Source organism: Vollenhovia emeryi, unplaced genomic scaffold (genome assembly GCF_000949405.1).
Source record: "Vollenhovia emeryi isolate VEMERY1.0 unplaced genomic scaffold, V.emery_V1.0 DF939194.1, whole genome shotgun sequence".
Classification (NCBI taxonomy): domain Eukaryota; kingdom Metazoa; phylum Arthropoda; class Insecta; order Hymenoptera; family Formicidae; genus Vollenhovia; species Vollenhovia emeryi.
The window spans coordinates 269,437-291,084 of NW_011967172.1; the positions used below are offsets into that span (position 1 = coordinate 269,437).

The window sequence follows — 21,648 nt, forward strand, 5'->3', positions numbered from 1 at the left end:
GCCCGCGCGTTGCAATGGATACGTTGCAATGGATTTCCTCCTGCGATTCAGGGAGATATTTTTCTCTCTCCCCCCCTCCTCTCCCTCTCTCTTTTTTCCATCTCCGCAATCGTATCGTGTATTTCGAAGAGATTAAGCGATAATGAGTTTTATTCATGTCCGTGCGCATAAAGAAGGGCATACACATTCATTTGATAGCATCCAAATTGAAATTTGCAAGTTTAACGGGCTCTCCCATCGCGGTTTTCCGCGGCAACAAGATATCGCGCGGTTTTTACGCAAACGTTTCTGCGTTCGGAATATCTTGGGACTTTTCCGGAATCGCGTGGAATCGTTGTCGATGGGCAAGAAGCGTCGTTTCGCCGGCACCCCGTTTCCTCGCCCGCCTATCACCGGACGCTGTTCTGCGCTGACGGTCGACAAATCGTCAGGGTATCGTCATTTAGCGTTTAAGCCGCCGCGTTTAGGTGCGAAACGGCACGGGAGTATTCCCGCGTACGATCGGCGACACTCTAATCCGCGGCTGATTGCGAAACGCGGCGTGTATCGTCAGCGTATCCTTCATTACCGTTCTGTGTTTGATTTCGGCTCCGGCTACTTGGCTCCGGCAGTCGCGGCGTGTTTGCCCGTCGGCTTTACCGAAAATATCACGCGTATGTGTACGCGAGATTTGCGACGGATCACGGAAACGTGGATGGTTTAATCCTTAACCGGCAGCAAAACAGATATGCAATATGTTTCAGACGGGATTTCTTACATTAAGGCATTATCGAAAGGGGAAACCGAACGCGGTAAATTCGCATGATAAAGTTACTTCGTTTCCTTCAGCATCCGATGCTTTCTTAATTGCAAACGTCAATACTCTGAAAGGTCAATACTCTGGGAGGTGATAGTATCAGTCATTTTAAGCGAAAATGTTCATATGAATATGTGTCCCATTCCCCACTGTTTCCGAAATAGAGCTATTTGAATGTACAATTACTGACGGGAAAGAAATGCTACGTACTATTTCGAATATTTATCTTTTACTTTACAAGTAAAATTGCTCCATTCATATAAGTTTTTCTTCCTTTAACGTGATACAATCTCATTTCAAGATTTTCACGTTGAACCTAAACGTATCTTCAAAGGAAAACTATTCTTTTTTCCGTGTAATGTGTAATATTTACTAGTGTTGTATAATTATAATTTGATAAATGGGGTTTGGGCAAGACTCGCGCAACGACATCGTTGGATTTCCCTTCCTTCTTTCGCAGCACGAGTACACTAGTACTTCTCGTTGTAATTTAACATACACGTGAAATAAACAAACGTGTACAACAAATATTACTGACTCCACAATTGTACACTAATCGTATACGTTTGTCGAATCTAAATCTAGAATTGAACATGCTGTACATACATTGCGAAAAAGAAAAATATTAGTATTCGCGTATCAATTGCGTTATGTCGCAATGAAAATGTCGCGACTGTATTACAATCGTTATTACGTGTACAAAAATTACACGCAGGCTCGGATCGATTCAACAGCACATTTTCGACATACGCGTCGAATCTGCGTTGAAACATGCGCTGAAATGTACGGTGCCAGGTACAATCTCCCGTAATAGTTGTATGGAATGTTAAAGTGAGCTCGTTTCGCGGCGCAACAACGTTGGACAGTACGTACAATAGCGAATCAAGCGCGGGCGGATTATTCCCGGACGGAATGCATCGGCGGTGCGTATGCACATACATACGCTCGTAATTTCCAAAGCCGAAGGAATTCTTCCTCACCTTTTTCCTCCTATTCTCGCATTGGACGCGAGCCGACCGTGAAACGAGTTTAACGAGATAAAAATCATCCATGTCGTCGTCGTATTATCATCCTTTCCTCCCGCGCGAGAAAGAAAGGGAGGGAGAAATGTGGAGAGAAGATATTAAAACCGTAAATTCCCGCGTTCCGATGCACCTTCCATTTCAACGTCCGCTTTCTTCCCGAGCATCGGTCCGATTCGCGTAGAATAGCCTGCCCTTAGCAGACCCGTTTTTCTCGCGCGAATGAACAAGCAACGACGCAGGGACAAGAAAATAATTACGAGCGCGAAGGGACACGCACGCACACATTACTTGACAAGCGCACATTGTCTGAGCGCACTCTGCAACGGTGGTGTTACATTAGGAAGGAATAAATTTTTAATATTATCTATGCAAAAATAGAAAAACACGGTTTTTTTTAGAAACCGACAAAGCAATTTTCGCACTTGCAAGTAGCGAACGGACTGGAATTCCTCAATCTTGTTATTTTCAGAACTTCATTTAAGGTCGTTCTTTCCATGCCATAATTTTCACTACGCTCTCTACGGTTAACTTTTTAATATAATATAAATTATTATCGTTCAACATGTAATGTTGTGGCATCTTTTTAATATACACATTTCTAATTGAAAAACTATTTGCATTAAATAATAGAAACACATTATCTGAATACTACAAATAAAACTGTATGCGACAGGTAGTACTGTGCATAGAAAACGAGGAGAAAGCGTGCATAAGTGTAAAAAACCGAAATACGGTCAGTTAACTAATAGTTAAATTACATGTATGACTTTGTTTCTCCTTTAAAAAATAGACATATAATTTAACTATAGTAATTAGTTTACCAAGAGATTGGGAAAACCGGTCCTTAATTGATTTAGTTAATCAGTACAACATTATCTGTTTTCAATACGCGTAATAGTGTGTGATAAGCGTTCCATTACCCCGATATAAACCCAGCGGAGTGATTACAATTAATTCCAAAGAGAAGCCAAGTTATTCTTTGAAAATCTTCATAACTTGCTCTTCTATGAAATTTAAGGCAATCGAAGAACCGATACGATCGGCGTTACGTCAGCGGAAAGGTAGGAAGAGCTGTCATCAGATTCGCAAATTTCCTTCAGATACGATTCGAGAAATTGCGGCGTAATTATTCATAATTAATTAACGAGCTGACGATATTGATAGCGACCGATTATCTGAATAATCACGAACAATCGCACGTGCGCTCGCCGTTTATTCTTGATAGCCGTTGACTCGTGCATATAATTTAGCGCGCGTCCTCCATTAATTTAGCTTCGTACCACGTTTAATTTAGCGCAGTTCCGTAAAACGTTTTCACGACCGCTCCGTGCCTCGAGACCGACATAGGAGCCGCTCGCATATCTCGTCCAGACCACGGCTGAGGCACACCTATGCACAGTCTCGGTGTCCATGATATCCCCGGGATTGGTTCAGAGGTCTCTTTGCCGGGTTCATAACCATTAGCGAGGACGCAATTGTGGCAGCGGATCATATTCCGACTATTGCGGCAACCGGGAACCGAGAAGACTCCGTTTCCAGTTCTCCGTCCGCGAGCATCCCCTTTGTCATTTGAAGTTCTCTGCCGCCGCCGCCGCCGCCGCCACTCGGACAAGCTCGGCGTAGTCGTGTTATACTATCCGCTTGACAGCTGTAATCGCTAATCGGAAAGTCGGATAACGGGTGGTGACAGAAACGATCAGGGCGACGATCTGACTCAATCGGCGATAAAAAAAAGAATAGACTTCAAATTGGTAGACGCAAAGAAGGACAATAAGAGCCAGACGCTAGATATTAAATGGGGAAATAATTAAGTCTAATAATTAAGGAAATAATTAATAGTTTGACCAGCTTATGTGATTCTTATCAATGACAATCGTTTATAAAACGGTATCACATATTATTGGGTGTTGTAACAGTTGTACAGATAATGGACTGAAACTCATTTTCCAGTCCATCGAAACTTTTCTATTCTCGCCTTGCGGCACAGCTTTCATTCGTATATCACAACCCACGGCTGTATCGCATATATTTGGCTGCGGTCAAACCGCCGCCGCAAATGCTCCCAAACTTCCTCTTCTCCTTTCATCTTTATTAAGAGAAAGGAAAACTTCTACCGGAAGGTGGAAAGCTCTTGACCGCAGTCTTTGTTCCTATTTCCGAAAACAAACATATTGTCGAGCTGAGCCATTGCCGCGTCACGAAATTCACGTGGACGCGCGAATAACAATAAGCGCAGGGAATCCCGGCACTCGTCGTTATCATTATTTGTCAGCGCTATTCGCGGCGAGAATTCGGCCGTCCAGATTATCGCGGGTCGCCTGACTGATTGCTTAGCGGATTTTAATTCTACGTCACTGGCCTCCGGACGTCTTCACGCTCGACTGACGGCGACGGTGACGCGCCGCGTGTTGCACGTGACAGCGGCGGTCTGTCACTGACAAATCACTCGGCTCAACATCGAAAATGTAACCCCGCCTGCCCGTAATGATACGATAATTCTGGGCGTCCGACAATACGGCAGGTCGCTGCAGGCTCGCTGTGAAACACAACACGCGGGATACGCGGAGTTAAATGCACCCAACTTGTATCCGGGTGGATCGTCGATATCCCCAATTTAAATTTCGTTGCTTGAAATACACACAAAAAAAGACTAGGCAGCGCGTTGCACGCGTAACGCAGCCGGTACGAAATTACCTGGTAACGTCATCCGCGAATCAATTCGCGAGCAACAAGTGACACGCAGATTTCGCGAAAGAATGAAGCGGCATCGCGTCTCTAACCGCGCCCTCGAAAATTGTCTCTTCTCTTCTTCGGCGAATTTCGTTTGATCTCGCGAAGAATGCAACAATCCGGGCGAACGTACAGGGCGGCCCTGAGATAATAACGTCCGTGAATCGTCCGTGAAAGAGATCAAAGCTGAAGGAGATGCGGAAGGGGGAAACGGATCGCTCCGTCAATTCGGGCGAACGGATCCTCCTCGATCGCGTGCACCTTGTGCAGCTGCAGCTGCTGCGCTCGCTCTGTCTACGTCACATGCAGTACACCGCAGGAATAATCGATTTGCCGCCGTTTTGTCCGACGTACGCGACGTCGTCGTCTCTGTCCGGCTCTCCGAAAATCCTCAGGCATCCATCTCGACTGCGTTTATCTTATCGGTGCCGTCGCGACTCGGATTGTTCTAAGCGGAAATCGAAGACCGACGTGTGCGCGACTCGATTCGTCCACGAGAGGACCGTTCAGAATCTCGTAGTAATTCGTTTACTTCAGTCAAGCTGCCGCTTTTCTGACTAACGCCGTGAGCCGTGGATTAAACACGCCCGCGGTCTATTCATTAATTATTTCAAAGTTCTTCGTGTTGCACCGCCAAGTAGTTACGCAACATTACGTTACCGCCGTACCAAGTAGTTACACAACATTACGTTACGCGCAACGAGACCAGTCTTCTCCGAAATCGCGAGATCGCCAAATATTTTGCGAGAGATCCGCGTCAGACTCGGAGAACGCTCTCGCGATGAGCAGCGAAGAAGTTCCCTGAACACCTGTAGTATTTTCAGACGTTTAGCGACGACATTAGCGATGATCTCATGACCAATTTACACGTCGGTTTACATTGAAAATAATTATTTGACAAATTAATAAAATTCGTATGGCTCAAATGGGATAAACACAAATTTGAGGGAATAAAGGACCGAGAGCCATGACAGGGTGTTAGTGTCTAAATATTTCATATTCTGAATTTATTGCGACAAATATTAGCTCAGCTAGGTCAATTATTCGAGAATGCTGACGCACGTTTGCCATTATTTCTATGTTTTATGCTGTCTACACTAGGTTAAAGTGTCAAAGAACAGATGGAATTTACAGGGGCGTTTTGACGGCCAAGAGCGAACCATCGTTTTCGACGCCGTCCGTCCGGTCCGTACCGGTTGCGAATAGTTTAACGTCTCTCATCGATTAACTCGTCAACTACGGCACCATGCCGTAGTTGTCATGTAAAACGTCAACTTGACGAATGGAAAAGCAGGGGCCGGGATGACATAACGTTGCGTAAGCGTCCCGACGTCGAGGCGTCGCGACGTTAGTCGCTCGAGGGTCGCAAAGGGGCGACGGCGCGCGAGAAAATCGTCGATCGTTCTTCGTAGGCGTTTGCGACAAATCGATACCACCGACAGGTATCGCTTCAAAGTCGGTTTCGCATTTCTCGAGATCGCGGGAATCGCGAGTCGTCGTAGTCTCCGAATTGTGCGAGCGCGTGTTCCTGGCGAATCTCAGGCTGGACCGATTTCAACTCGCATTTCGAGACCTCAAGGTCGACGGCACGTTAGCCTGGCCGAGAAAGCAACGCGCGGGCGCCACGCCGATTGTCTGCCTCCAACGATTTTCAGTGTTTCCGAATGAGAAATCGGTGTTTCCGCAACAGCGTTACGCAATGTCTATCGGCGCAATATTGATGAATCATTATTGTTGCTAATGACCGGTGCGCAATCTCCAGTATGTATCTCTCTAGCAGCGCAAGGCCTTCGTCTGGAAAAAAGCTCGAGATTAAAGATTTAGATTACGTTGTATAACAAGAGATAGCATCCGTATCGGTTCTCGAAGGAATAACGTGGGCGAAGTAAATAGATAAAGGCAACGTTGCAGACTTGAATGCTTCCCAGCAAACACAGAACATTGCAGCAACGTTGCGACAATGTTGTAACGTTGCTGCAATATTCTGTGTTTGCTGCACTGAGAAAAATGTTCATCGGATAAACCAATTAAATAGTATTTCCGATGGTTAACTTTTCCGATTGCGTTTTCCGATTAAATTATGGATACATCCGATGAAATTTGTCCGATGAAATGCAGTTACCGATGAAATTTGATTGAAAAACCGATCATATTTTTCATCGGATATACAATTTAATTGGATATATCCGTTTGTTATTATGTAATTGGATTATGTTTAATCGGACATTTTTCTCAGTGTGGCTTCTGTTTCGAATACTTTCAACCTGCTACCGTGGATAATTGATCGACGAAAATAACAGTTGAATTATTTTTGTTCCGATCGGTCGTCCTCGTAACTTGATTAATGTGCATTACGGAAGCAATTATCGCTTTACAATTCTAGATAACATTGCAATTGCTAAATACATGTGTCAGGTTGCGATAACTGCGGCTGCAACGTTGTATTGAATTCCACGAAACTTCTCCTTTAAAGCGTCGTGTTGCTTTTCTCCCTTGAATTCTTTTGCGACATTTTCTCGTAGAATTCTTGTACTTCCTGTAATTTACACGACGCAAAGAGAAAGAACGTTCGCAAACAGTCCATGTCTTTCGTAACGGACGTGATTAAATTAATGTAATGCCAAGGGGAACTTATTCAATTACGAGACCATTCGACCTTTTTAGAAATTTTTCGATTCAATTTGGTAAATACACGACAGATTCGTAGGTTGATTTCGTTAGAAGGCGGTTATTCCCCGCGATAGGAATTTTAATGCTCTCGACGGTGTCTAATTAATTAATTGTATACTGAGAAAAATGTCCGATTACATATAAACGGATAATCCAATTACTTAATAACAAACGGATATATCCGATAAAAAATATGATCGGTTTTTCGGTCAAATTTCATCGGATAAATTTAATCGGATGTTAATTTGTTTATCCGATGACGTTTTCCGATTAAACTATGGATACATCCGATGAAATTTATCCGATGAAATTTGATTGAAAAACCGATAACATTTTATATCCGTTTGTTATTGTGTAATTGGATTATCCGATTATAATTAATCGGTCATTTTTCTCAATGTACCTACACGTACTATATATAGAGACTCGATATTCCATTTCCAGTGTTTATTTATTCTTACGTTTCTCAATCCAGAAATGTACACTTTTTTACGATTCCGATAGGAGGAAAATGGATATCGTATTATCACCAATTTCGACACGAACTTCCCCATGTGTAATTACCAATTCTAACAAACCGGGAAATTTTCCACTTTAGATTCGACGCGAAATCGCTCTTATGAAGATATCGATCGCGTGTCCGTCGCAATTGGCATAATTTACATATCCATTTAATTATTCCATTGTTCCTGTAATATCTCGTTACCTAAGGAACAAATGAATTTTCCACACTTGCCTAAACTGTTCCAATAAATCACATCACGATGCTGTAGATAATGTTGCGCAGTGTTGCGCGTATTTGCGAAAGGGAGTGATTAATGACTGAAAATCATAGTACTGTCACTAACTCTAGGCTCATGTCCAAATGCATTTCTAGTCGTACTTGAGTTGATGAAAATTAGCTTTAATCGCTTTTGGAGCGACGCAAACCCATTTCGGTCGGTGGGTATTAATAAAGGGAATTTATAGCATCACAAAGCATCAGTAAATTACAAAGAATAGCCTGATATTATCATATCAGTGCTTAATTATATATTATTTAATTTATATAAGGTCGATTCCTGAACGATAATGCTCGAGTATTACAACTCGTCGATAATGAATGAATGAAAATAAGAGGATATTTGTTTCAGTGATATAAATATCCGACATGTATAACCGTATGCTTGCGTTAAGTTGCGCGCATTTGCGAAATAATCTACAAGACTTTGTGCTTTAAGCTTTCAGACGAGACTTGTTCTTTAATAAAATTTCAGTTTAACTATTTAAAGTTGTAAAACTATGTAACTTAAAGCATTGAAAAGTTTACTCGATAATTTTGCCGAGGAAAAATGGGTCTTAAATTGAGAAGAATCTACTTTTAATTATGCGCTGTGACATAACTTTCAAAAATTTTCTATACATTTAATTTTTTATTATATACAATACTTTTAATCAAAATAAATAATGATATAAAAAATTCAATGGTATTATATGTAATTTATATAATATATATATAGAAGTAATATTACTTCTTAAAGAAAAGAGAAGAAAAATAATAGAGATACAGTTATATAATATAGATACAAGTTATTTCATATCGCAAAAGAAAACGCATTGTAATTGTACAATGAACATTGCATAAACTTTACAAAGGTCATTTAATAATACCTTGCATCTCATTAAAGAAAAGATTTATAAAATATTTTGTGCTGACTGGGAAAATTTCTCTACGTTGCGTTTCATTAATCACTGAGACGTTACACGTGCCTGCTTTCGAAAGCCTCGATCGATCGATTAGATCGCGAAACCGCAAGTTAGAATATTCGGCATAAATTTTTTATCCCGCGCGTTAGCCGTAAGCGTCGTCTACCCGGGATTGGAAAACTTCGATTCCGCGAGTAATCTTGTATCAATCCCCATCTCGCCTTATCTACGCACCGTTCACTATAAAAGACACGCATCTCCGAATGATATCTCCAGTAATTCACGAATACCGATCGCGCTGCGCCGCGCCGCACCCGCGACTTCTCTTCTTCGTTCGTTTCTCTCAAAATATTCGTATCCCGTAAGAATAGCGGAACAGGATAGAACCATGTACTGAAACATTCATCACACCGTGGCGATTCCCGTGTTTTCTCCAGTCAAGTAATCATGCAGAACGTGTGACACTGTGTCTTGTGACTCTTGTGATAAATTCGAGGACGAATAAAAGAAAGAACAGGTACAGGCGTGGGACGAAAGTGGTAACCGGAGTAAGTGATCGCGCTTACGACGAAGTCTAGTTGAAACCCATCGTCGAGCACGTGAAATATATTGTTTCGGGATATCGCTTGGCAGCAGTAGAGAAGACAAGGTGAGTCCCGCCGCCCGCTCGGCGCTGAGGGTAGCGAATTCGCGAAGGGCGAAACGTCGCCGAGGACATTTCCGTTGATTAGATCCGGGCCAGATGGCGAACCGGTCGGTCAAAATATTTTCCGAGATCCACCTGGGAGAGGATTCGCTCGCGGAACACCGTGACGGTTATGAACGAGGACGTAGGGCGCCTTCTAAATGGGTGGGGCTCGTTCGTTCGTTCGTTCGTTCGAAGGGACTGAACGAATGGTCGGAACGGTTGTTCGTATCGGGCGAATAATCGAATCTAGGTCCCGTCATTATCGCTGACGTCGGTATCAGGTGAACACGGTGTTTCAACAGAATTGACTCGATACCGCGCGACCGAAATACCCTCGTAGCTTGAAAGTGAGGAGACAAATATCCCGTATCGGAAGCGAAACACTCTTGTTTTTGTTCCAATTAATTATGTCGAACACTTTCTATTTACTTGCAAGCCGCAATCTCGTTAAATCATCGCCATTAATGTTGTAGAATAGCACAGCATATTTCATCCGCCTTGATTATTTCATATCTCTGCTCCTGTTGATATACCCGCGATGTATATTTCATGTATTAATGCCTCTTTTGTTACCCTATTCGTCGAACGAGTTATTTATTCTCCGGCATTAAACTTTAAGTACCGCGATATCCGTAATACATTTGAGACATTTCCAGCCTTTCGTGTGACCCTTCTCGCTTTCTCCCCCTCCCCCTTTCTCTCTATCGTAATTATGGACTACTATGTACATCCAGTGAGTAAACAAGCAAGACCGCATGCGTAATAGGAGTAGATGTAATAGGAAATCGAGAGCAGCATCAAAGACCAATGTCTGCCTACGGCCTGTAATCTGTAGTCACGTTAAATCAGGTACCTTTGATATCGCCTACACTACTCGCTTTCTCTCTCTCTCCTCCTCTTCTCTTTCTCCATCTCTTTTGCGTGGAACATAAATTACTGTTCGACTGCACTACACCTCATAGCACTTCATATTTCTATTAGATAGGAAATCATCCAGTATCGGGTAGCATTCCGCAAATTTGCTCGCGAATCGCAATTCAAATTATTAGAGTTGTTTACGATTATTTCTCTTTTGTCCGGCGCATTTCGCAAATTAGAAATTTTCGCGATTATTCGGGCGCTCTTGGAGAGCACTTTGCTCCTCTTCTCGTCGCGATAAAGTCTGGCTACAGCCAGGCAACCGGGATCGATCTATTTTTATCGCGCCGTTCCTTCGACGAAGAAACCAACGATCTTTTAACCATTGCTGCCAAGTTTCCCGGCAAAGTTTTCGATTGAATCCGCTTGACGCACAGCGCCGTTCCTTCTCCTCTTTTTTGTATGTATAAGTTTTAAAAAGGAAGTACCAGCTGGCTTCTAAAAATAAATTTGTTGATGTGTGAGGGAGTGAGCGGGTAATACATTTACCGTGCTCTCAAGCCCTCTCGAAACTAAATTACAAACACGTGCACTAAAAAATATAACAATAAAGTACTTTACGATTATTGGATAACTCTAAAATTCTGTTTTTAATGGACAGTTATAAAATCATATTCGAGTACGTACAAAATACGTATAACATTTCTATTTAGATATTTATCTGCCTTTCATTTATTCGGCTTCAGGGATTCTTTAATTAAAGCGTTATAAATACAAGATTTATTAATCACGTTTTCATCCCATGAAGATTGATATTTTAATGGCAGAAGTAGTTTTCCGTTTAAGCACTTGTCGCTGTGACGTTAAAAGTAGAACTGTCGAGTTTCAACAACTTTGCTGTCAAGCAATATTGTAAAAGGGAAGTTTGCACTTCGTAGTTTCCGCGTATTGGATACGAGAGTGCACTGACAATTGCATGTCAAATATTTGTCGGAATTAAAAATAGCAAGATCGTTGATTGCGCGTGTTTGATTGTGAAATATTATCGAGTGGGTACACGACCATCTATATACTATACAAACGTTATCGAAAACACGCGATTTCACAAATCGATAAACGAATTTCGCAATCTCACGGTATTATCTAAAGTCGTTTTTACGTCGCAATCGTAAGTATATAGTACATCGAGTAAAAATGAAATTACATGATCTTTTCTCTTCGTTATCTTATTTTATAAATTAGCATCTTAAAACAATTATTTTCCAATTATTACACGTCATATTTAGAATGAAAAATATTGTTGCCAGTGGCCTGTGCTGGCAATTTTATCGTTACTGTCGCAGATATATTTTAATTTATCAATCATCTAACTTTAGAATTCAATTATATAATTCAATTATCAAACTCGCGTACTTTGGCAAACTGCTTCCCAGTGTTACGTATAGAGCTCTTTATCACACGTGCGCATACAAACGCTCCACGAGCATTAAAAGCGTCCAAATCTACTTTTTATCAAACATATTCTCAGTCTACGTCCATAATTCAGTAGTCGCTTTTCCTCATTCAGAGAAAGTCTCAATAAATCATTGATTCGTTAGCGATGCACAAATATCGTATAATTCTGAATTAATTTCAGATCCTTTGGCATTCATTTAGGCATTAATCTTTCCTCATTAGCAACAGTTGTATTAATCAAATTGCACAGACTGCGATCGTATCCACTAATTGTAAGAAAGAAAGGGAGCGAAACGTGGTTCCTACAATTACGGGAGATGATCCAATATTTTAACAACGCGTTATTACCTCGACAAACTTTGTATATTCGTGTTAGCACCGAATACGGAACGTTATACAGTGAACCAGAAAAATACATCACGGAAGTAGTAAAAAGACAAAAGACATCTAGCCGCAAAGTTCAAGAGAAGAACATAATTCATAACTTTCTCAATAAGATTATTATCACAAAAAAGTTCAGGAAGAAAAATAAAAGTAAATTTTTGCGGATTATTATATGATTCCAACAGTACGCGCTTTAAACGGTAATTTTACGTAGACTCGTAAAATTTCGATAAGATAACATTGATGGAATCTACTTCGGAGTGACTGTCAAAATGCCGGTAGCGCTTTTTCCCGGCTAAATGACTATCAGTTAATTCGTTAACAGTATTTCGTGATCTTTAGCGATGATTCAGTAGTGATTACACTCTGGCTATTTGTACCTATCTGTTCACGTGAAATGTGAATTCTGAAATTACAGAAGTACATTCACGAGAGATTGAGGCCGAGAGACTGACTTGACGGAGTTTCAGATACTCATTAAAAGCTTCAGAAAAAGAAAACATGTTGTGTGCACATCTATAAAAAGATTTCGCGCTAAGCAAATACGTTTCGCACAATTGGTTTCCCGTGTTATACACATATTGCGAACGATAACGGCACGTGAATCACGATAACAGTGTTTGTGAATAGTATTTCTTAACCAGCAAGAAATCAAAATCAAAATCGTGCTAATTAACGTAAACAATCGTTAAGATTAAAATATACAACTGTTGATGAGTTAAAAACCTATCGTGAGTTTTACTGAAAAAAAAGATCTTATATTTTAATTTTTCACTGTATTGTAGTCTCCATTTATGTTAGACCTTGTTTCTGACTTATAATACATGCGATATGCAATTCTCTTTCTCTCGATCTTTTCTGACTCGTCTTTTACATAGCCGATTTCCTGAAAGTTCTGCAGGAACTCGATGTTAGATGTTTCATAAAGATAACGTTCAGACAACTAGTGTGAAACGAGGAAGATTCTTGTGGACAAGTCTGTTTCGCGTTGATTCTTGTAACAGTATTAAACTGGAAACTCTCGTAACGGGATTGGACGGTCGACAAGTCAAGGATACTTAGTTGCGAGTGTTGGGACGAGGATTTTGAGCTTTGTTACTGACGGAGGGACTGTACGCTCTAATCCCCTTCATTAAGCGAGCGCTTTAATTTCAATGCCGCGATTGCAATCGTCGCTGTTTAGTTCATCGTTAGGAACTGAGCGTAATGCAGAACAATAAAAGCTTCTTCAGGAAATAACGAGTCGGATCTTCCTTTTTCCGTCTTGTTTTCGTTAACTGGTTCCCAACTTGACTCAGGCTGTAATTATAGTCCATTTGTCGTCCATTTGTTTCTTTTATTAAATCAAGACGAACGAATGATGGGATTTATAAAAAAAAAGTTTTCAACTTTGATAAGCATTTTTTTAATCCTGCGATCGGGAAAACGTTTGCGCTGCATTTAGTCTATTCAGGATGCAATGGAACATCGCTGGTCAGAGTGGAGGGACGTTACTTCTCGAATGTCGCACTATTTTCATCGATTTTCACAGAATTTACCACTCCGCCCCCGTATCCGAGGTGCGGCTGACCCGTACGCGTTAGAACTACTGAGAGAACTCGTTTCACGACTTTTCTCTCCATCGTATTTCCGAGGCGCGGTGTCTCCTGGGGTGAAGTCAGTTGTTCCTTTCGTAGGTTACATCGAGATACTCCGCGCATCCCGGCGGATAAAACCTCGCCTTAGTAGGGATGATCCTGCGAAATGGTCCCACGGTGGCCACGAATCGATTAGCTTCTGAAAGAACGTTACCGGCACAAACCAAATTTCCTACCCCGTTTTATCTCGTTATTTCGAAACGTTAAAGTTTGCAACGCGTCCTTTCGTCGCGACGTACCCCGAAAGAGAAAAGTAAAGTATCTCGAAAACTCCGTCGCGAAAAGGTTCTTCGAATATCATGTCGAATGGTCGCCTTTGTACGGCTGTAGTCGAGATAAAATTGCGAGTGGCTTTGATAAAAATTTAATTAAATGTCTCGTATACGTACGTAGCTGAAAAGTTGAATTAGCAGATTTATGTACTTAAATCTGATAATATGAGTTTTCAATTACGCGCGTGCAAGACATTTAATTAAATCTTTGTATATCGACTGATCTCTTTCGCAAGATCGTATCTCGATGTTACGCAATGTCTGGTTTTTCTGCTTAAACGCTCATTCTGCTCTAGAAAGAGATCAGTCGATATATTAAACGTGTAAACGATTTTTTTAAATGTTGGACGCTCTAGATTCACACCGGTAGGATATATTTATACTCTCCCTAAAAGTCAATCAGTGAATTACCACTGCAAACAGTGAATAGTCACTGATTTGCAGTTATAAATATACTAATGAAAATTGCAGTGGTATACTTATAACTGTAAATCAGTGACTATTCACTATTTTCAGTGATAATTCACTGATAGACTTTTACAGAGTACATAAATACAAATATATATATATATAGGAAAATTGATAAACGACGCAACTGGCATTCTAATTAGAGCAATTTTATTGCGAAAAATATTACCTCAGCCAGAGCTTGAACCTGGACCTCTCCGCACTCTAGGCGGGCGTCTCGCCAATTCTGTCCTCAGTCGTCGAATTCTGTTCTGGGTCGTCGAATTGGAACAAGAATGACGACTTATTGTCGCCAGTACATAATTAACCAACGTAGAAAAATTGATAAACGACGCAACTGGCAATTCTAATTAGAGAAATTTCTTTGCGAAAAATATTACCTCAGCCAGGGTTTGAACCTGGACTTCCCTGCACTCAAGGCTGGCGTCTCACCAATTCTGTTCTCAGTCGTTAAATTCTGTCTTTGGTCGTCGAATTGGTGAGACGCCCGCCTTGAGTGCAGGGAGGTCCAGGTTCAAACTTTGGCCGAGGTAATATTTTTCGCAATAAAATTTCTCTAATTAAAATTGCCAGTTGCGTCGTTTATCAATTTTCCTACATTGGTTAATTATGTACTGGCGACAGTAACTCTTTATTTTTGTTATAAATATATATATGTATAGTTAGGAAATTAATGTTCCTGTATCTATTTTATGATCCAATTTCATGCGAGGTCCCGGATTTGTTGCTTCCTCTTACAAAAGAAAATCGCAACTTTTCGCCACATTTCAACATCAGTTAACGAAGTTCCAGGGCGTTTCCTTTTTTCTCGCACACGGAAGTTCATTCTCTACCGAGGATATCAAATCTTAGATTAATCTCTGGCGTGATGTATCGCGCGGCCATCGATCTTCCCTTCGCCTCTCCTAAGGTTGCAACATCGCTACATCTACGTGGATATATCATGAATAAGGAGACTCCTCGAGGGCCATATAATTCGCATGATTGCTGAATCTACCGTGAAGACTTTACGACAACGAATCTGGCGCTGAAGCTAAACGCGGAACGTTTAGTCAGACCATAATTGTAAGGTGGTTGGACCTGTAGTTAGGTTTTATTGCATTACATCGAATCTAATCTCGTCTCTCTTGTTTAATCGATCGCCGATCTACCATCCGATACCTGCGCTATTATAACTCGGGGAATAACTGGTGCCGGATTAACGGCTAACGATTGATAACCGTGACTCAGTTTAAATAAAAAGAAAAGTCCATCGTTTAATCACACGCGGACTGCGCTCTCTTGTCGACGCATATTTGCTATAGTGCTTGATTAATTAAAAATCTGATCTCGAAGGGCAGAGAGCCGTAAATAAACGTCTCGCGAAATTTCCGCCGAGAAAACGTCGACTCCGTATCCGCTGGAAAGCCGGCAACTGAATGATTCAAGAACGATCAAAGTCGAAAGCGGATCGGAAACCTGGCGGAAAACGCTGAACAGTAGATCCTACATTTCGCACGGTCGTGTTCCGCACGAGTCAGACATTGCGCGAATACTTTCCCTCCGACTCGTTAGATTTAATTTACCGCTAAGCGAATAACCCGCGTTGCGTTTTCCTCCGCGGCTTTGGCACTTCCACGTCCGCGTTTTCCACTCCTCCCTCCCTCCCTCCCTCCCCCCTACCCTCTTCTCCCCGTGGCATCATATCCTCATCTGGCGAAAGAGGGGGAGGACCGACAAAACGGATGCGGAAGCGCGGTCGTGAATCGCTGCATTACGAGCCAGGCGCACTTCGTAACGCGCGCATTCACTGGCGAACCGCAAGAATCGCGGTCGGGTTTGAAAGTACGATGGAAATTAATTTGCCGAGCTTAACGAACCCCAAGGCCCACAAAGCAGCGGGTAGGCACTGACGGAACGTCGTGTTAATTACATTGAGACCAGGCGGGAGCAGGCGAAAACAGATGCTCATTTTTACGAGCGAAAAAATATCGCCACGCGCATTCGCGATTTGTGCTCAGAAGATTCGCTCTCTGGGCATCAAAAATACGTACGTAACCGTCAGTTTATTAGCCAACTGGACAAATTTGACGAGTTTTGGCGAATATTTCGTTGAATCGCTAGAAATAGCTACAAAATTTTTGGCCACGTTCTCTTTTCAATTTTCGTATTTATCTCTTATAACGTTAGTTTTATCTCTGAAAAGTACGCAAGAACACTTTTGTTGTAACAATAATCCAAGTAAATATTAATTGATAATCTCGGTTTTTCCCCGACTATTCATGAAGCGTGATAATTCTCAGCTCCCCATCTCGAAGCGGGGGAAGGGGTAATTTTTATAGTAACAAGGATTAATCCAGACCATCTTGGCGAGTCGTAAAATAATAAATTGCCGATTCCCCGGACACGTGTCTCGGGAGTCGCAGACCGCAGAGGATTACAAGACAGCCTCGCCGTTGGAGGTCGGTTGGGAAATTAGTTTCCGAGCTTAATGGAGTTCCGTGAGCGCGAAAGATGGGCACCTCGGAGGCGACGACTACCGACGAAAGTTCTCGCAACTTTCGCAATTTTTTCAATTAGCCGCGATTTTTCAACGGCGCGACGGAGCGCGCGGCGCGCTGAGAAATGAAAGCGGGGCTCGCGTCCCCGTGTTTGTTGGACTCCGCTCTACTTTGTGATTCCGTCCTAACGACGTTACCGCGTATATTGGGAAAGTCAAGCGACGTTATGAAAGTCTTAGGAGCCCGCGCGCAAAGTTCTTTATTCCGAGAGTCTGCGAGTACCCGACGTCCATTCTTCCCCCCGACAATAACCTTTCCGTCATTAATGGGCCGTATTGTGCGCGCTGTATCGCACGACGAGCGACAGAAATGCGGCAAATGCGTCTCTCGGTGTCCCGGTGACGGCTAACTCCCCCGTCCGACTTCCGTTTTGATCGATGATTTACGAGTCTCGAGAGGAACTGGGAAAGCTGAAAATTGTGCGGGGTACTTTTGAAACTACGCTCGCCCGAGTCTACCGCGAATCGTTCCTCAGGCACATCTGCTCTCTCCCCCGTTCGATATCTTTCCTCTCGATTTTTTAATTGAATTTCGTCAGTGATGTATCTATACGTAGGTGCCTTTCGTGTCGCGCTAAAAGTATCGCGGGACCCTCGCGACTGGTACTTTAAGGTTTCCAAAGGGGTTGCCAATGATCTCGAGAGCGAAAGAGAGCGGATTGCACGAGCGAGACAATTTATTTGTCGGAGCCAATAAGTCAGTCGTGTTAAATCAACCGGAACGAGGGGGAAATTTTTATAAACTCCTCCGCACGAGGAAGCGGGCTCAGGCGGCGAAGAAAAAAATCCCGTTCGCCCGAAGGTGAGCTTATTGAAGGCCGAGCGACAAATGAAATCGGGGAAATCCTACCGTGAAATAGGATAATCTGAAACTGACATCGCTATCCTCTTTCGCGAGCGCTTAAATACCCTCGACGTTTCAATATTTCGAACGGGGGACAAAAGGGGATTTCGTTAGTTAAGGAAACAAAGAGGAGGTTTCTCTTTCAGCGCGACAGATTCGGCAATTAATTTTCGAGCGGTAGCCAATAATTCATCCGCGTTTCGTTTTATTGCGAGATACGGGGCGAGACTGCGATCGATAATGACACGGCGATACGCGAGCAAAGTCCCGACGACAAGTGTTACGTCTGGACCGGATAACGGGCGAACGGGGGTTGCGATTACATCTCATTCGATACAGAGATGATTTAGTAATTTAGTCTGAACGGGGGAGGGCGGGGGATCTGTGTGGTCTATGAAACTTGGCAAGGTGATAAGAAGGCGACTCGAGTTTTGGAAATAAAGATAAGTTCGCGATAACGAAAGTCATGTCGTTCTGAAAGCGTAAATAATTGTACGGACCCTGACGTCACCCTAATTTTGAACACGTCACCGTGAAGATAACGTAATTCTATGCGGCTACGATAACGACCGTATGGCAAGTAAACGGACTTGCGGCGGTCATTTTGTGGTCCATTAAAGACAGGCCGAAATACCTGAATAAAATATGAGGAGACGGTTGGAAAGAAGAAATCTGTATAATTTCAAGGAACTGAACTCTTTCGCCTGCACTCGTGGCACGAGGGACGTTATTAGAAAAAAGGCCGCGATCGCGCGATCAGAGACGAGTGCGATCGTCGCGACCGGTCGGATCGGATCGGTCGAGGGCCGCGTGAAACGCCCCTCGTCAGTGCTTTTTCACTGCTCTAACGAGGTCTTGTTCGTCCGCGCTTTTCATCGCGTTCTTAAAAGCCTCGGCGAGTCTTCACGTCGTCCCTGGCCGACCTCTCGCCTCCCCGGTTTCGCCGTCCGTTTCTCCTCCGCCGTGAACCTGATATCGTGTCTGCATATCGGAAAAACCGTCGATCTCGTCGGCCGGATAAAGTTTCGTTTTATTCGACGTATCGAAAAGGCGAATCGACATTTCCCCTTTTACACTAGGGGCGCGTCGCGCGTGACCGACGCGGGAAGAGGATACCTTTAATAGGGTGAAACGTAGAGCGAATTCGCTGTTGGTATTAATGCAGCTTGTAGCGGCCGATCGATTAATTAACACGGCTAGCGCGGTGTCTAATCATTGTTTAGACTGAGGTATTTCCACGTGCAAACATATGATATAGTGGATAATGGCGGGAGTAAATAGGGGCACTATTTGCGTCGCAGCTACCATGACTAAGTGCGACGCATTTGATTCGAGCGAACCGTTCACCTCCGAGCCTCAACGACGAGAATCCCCGGCTCTTTGTACGACACAATTAAAGATAAAACGTTGGGGATGTAACAAGATGGCAAGAGTAAAAAGGGGCAGGAGATTAAACGACTTCAGAATCAATTAGCTGTAAATTCGGGTTTCCTCCGACTCAAGGACTTAGATCCTTTTATGGATTCACATAGTAATTTAATTGGCTACCTCCACCTGTGCCAGGTCCTAAATGGCGTTTATGTTTCTAAATTTATTTAAACGTTAAAAAGGACCGAGTTAAAATTTAGTTGTTGAAAGACTTAGATCGGTGCAAAATGTCTTGACGATTGTCGCTTCTTCTTATGATTGCAGAGTCGTTAATTAAGAATGCACAATGACGCAGCGAATTTATCCGTTGTCCACGAGCCCCCGCGAGGGGTCACCGGATATCCAAATGGAGACACTCAGAGCAAATCACTCCCCCCGCCAGGAAAAGATCCTCTCGAGATGTAAGTACTTGCGTTATCTGATATAAGCTTGTGTGTTTAAAAGTCAGCCTTTCGTTTATCGCATCACGTTATTTAACATGGAATTAAATTACGTGCGATTGATTATTCAACTGGGCTCGTAAAACGGAAGTTTCGCGAATTAATGGACAACCCGAACTTAATTCCATGTCGCATAACGATGCGATGTACACCTTGGTAAAATTTAAGTGACACCATTCAAGTAGCTTAAGACATAATTAATCCTTGACGCTGTGTGTCTCGCTTGCTTCAACGTTTGCAAAAGTTTGCACGGTAGCGTTTTCATAACGATTATAATTATCGATTGGTATAATCAATAATTTAGTTATCGTCGTATTTGCATTTAACCACGTAAGAGAGAAAATCTTTCATCGTTAATTTTGTTAGAAATTGGTATGAAACAATTTGATTGGAGATTAGTGGTTGTTGCTGGATCGAAATATTTACTACGAAATTGTGAGAAGATGATTTCAAAACCAGCCTGGAGCGAAAGATATATGCAAAAAACATGCTGGATTATTATGCTTTTTATCATAATCGCAGATAGAGTATTATTGTAAAGTAACTTCGTAAATCGCAGCTTTCTTCGCGATTGGCACGAGTAGGAAAAATAACCGTATATCTTCTTAGGACAATAAAGAAAGTTTCTATAGAAAATTACCGTTTTACTGCTCGCTTTGAAGTGAGTGTACTAATGTATCTAACGAGTGCCAGTTCGGTGGATCCCATTTAAGTTCTGCGATAAAAGCGAGCTACGAATTATTCAATTAATCTACAAGAAAAACGTATTAAGAGATACTAAATGTCTCACTGCTGAAATTCCAAGGACTGGCATTCGTTTTAACGCTCTCGCAAGAGTCGCGACTGAGAAAGTTTGAAGAGCGATCGGTTTCCTGCGAAGTACAGAGGTTGCGACGGTGCCGCGATGAATCCTCGAACTAGAATTGCAATTAAAATAAAAAATTGCAATTATAAACCATCAGGTTTTTACCCCGAATATTTTATTATATTTCTTATTACGTTTATTGTATTTCATTTTAATAAATTTGCAACAATGCGCGCGACGAAACACCCTTAACAGAATACGTGTTTACCTCGATGGAAGCAAACTGAAAATTCATTTTCCGTGCTTTCGGTGCACGCTAAAAATCTGCCTCTCAATAATCTCTAGAATAAATTTATTATTGTGTTATGTTTCACTTTAATAAATCTGTGCGCGACGAAACGCTCTTACGAGAATACGTTTTCCTTGGGAGAAGCAGCAAAATAATAGGCAACTCGTTTTCTTGTGCTTTTCTGCTAAAGATCTGCCTCTCAATAATTTCTGGAATAACTTTTCCCCAAGTTTGTCCTCGACGCGGCGAAACGGTACCTGACGAATTTTGCGCGAAAATACGCTGACGCTAATACATCGTCCTCGAGTATGCGCGCCACTGTTATTACTTCAGGTAGCAAAGCTTCCTATATTCCGTGCCGATCGTAGATTTGTCGGGGGAGTTTCTAACAGCAATTACGTCGCTAATGGAGCCCCCACGGGGAGACGCCGGTCGACTTTGGCCAAAGTCTCTCATCCAGGACTACTCTTCTGGTTCCTGGGCTTTGCGACGGCGACGTCGAAACTTCTCACGGATCCCGGATAGTTTTTGCGCCCCCGCCGACTTACCCGAGAAAACCTTCCCGCGTCCTCGTTGATCCTTAAATTGCCGATTTACGGAGATCCTCCGTTTGATTCACGATTCCCAGCCGAAG

General features: G+C 42.5%; 1 protein-coding gene across 5 annotated transcripts in view; it reads left to right on the forward strand.

The window, feature by feature from the left end:
* Positions 1-21,648, forward strand: part of LOC105562134 (multidrug resistance protein homolog 49) — a 66,527-nt gene that overhangs the window by 24,513 nt on the left and 20,366 nt on the right. For 3 of the 5 annotated variants that reach the window (XM_012012693.1, XM_012012697.1, XM_012012695.1), the window contains exon 4: positions 19,745-19,881. In XM_012012693.1, the coding sequence (XP_011868083.1) occupies positions 19,767-19,881 (115 nt within the window). In that variant the 5' untranslated portion in view covers positions 19,745-19,766. Of the gene's footprint in view, positions 1-9,194; positions 9,557-19,744; positions 19,882-21,648 lie in introns of those variants that run through there. The other 2 variants (XM_012012696.1, XM_012012698.1) reach the window with 1 other exon arrangement.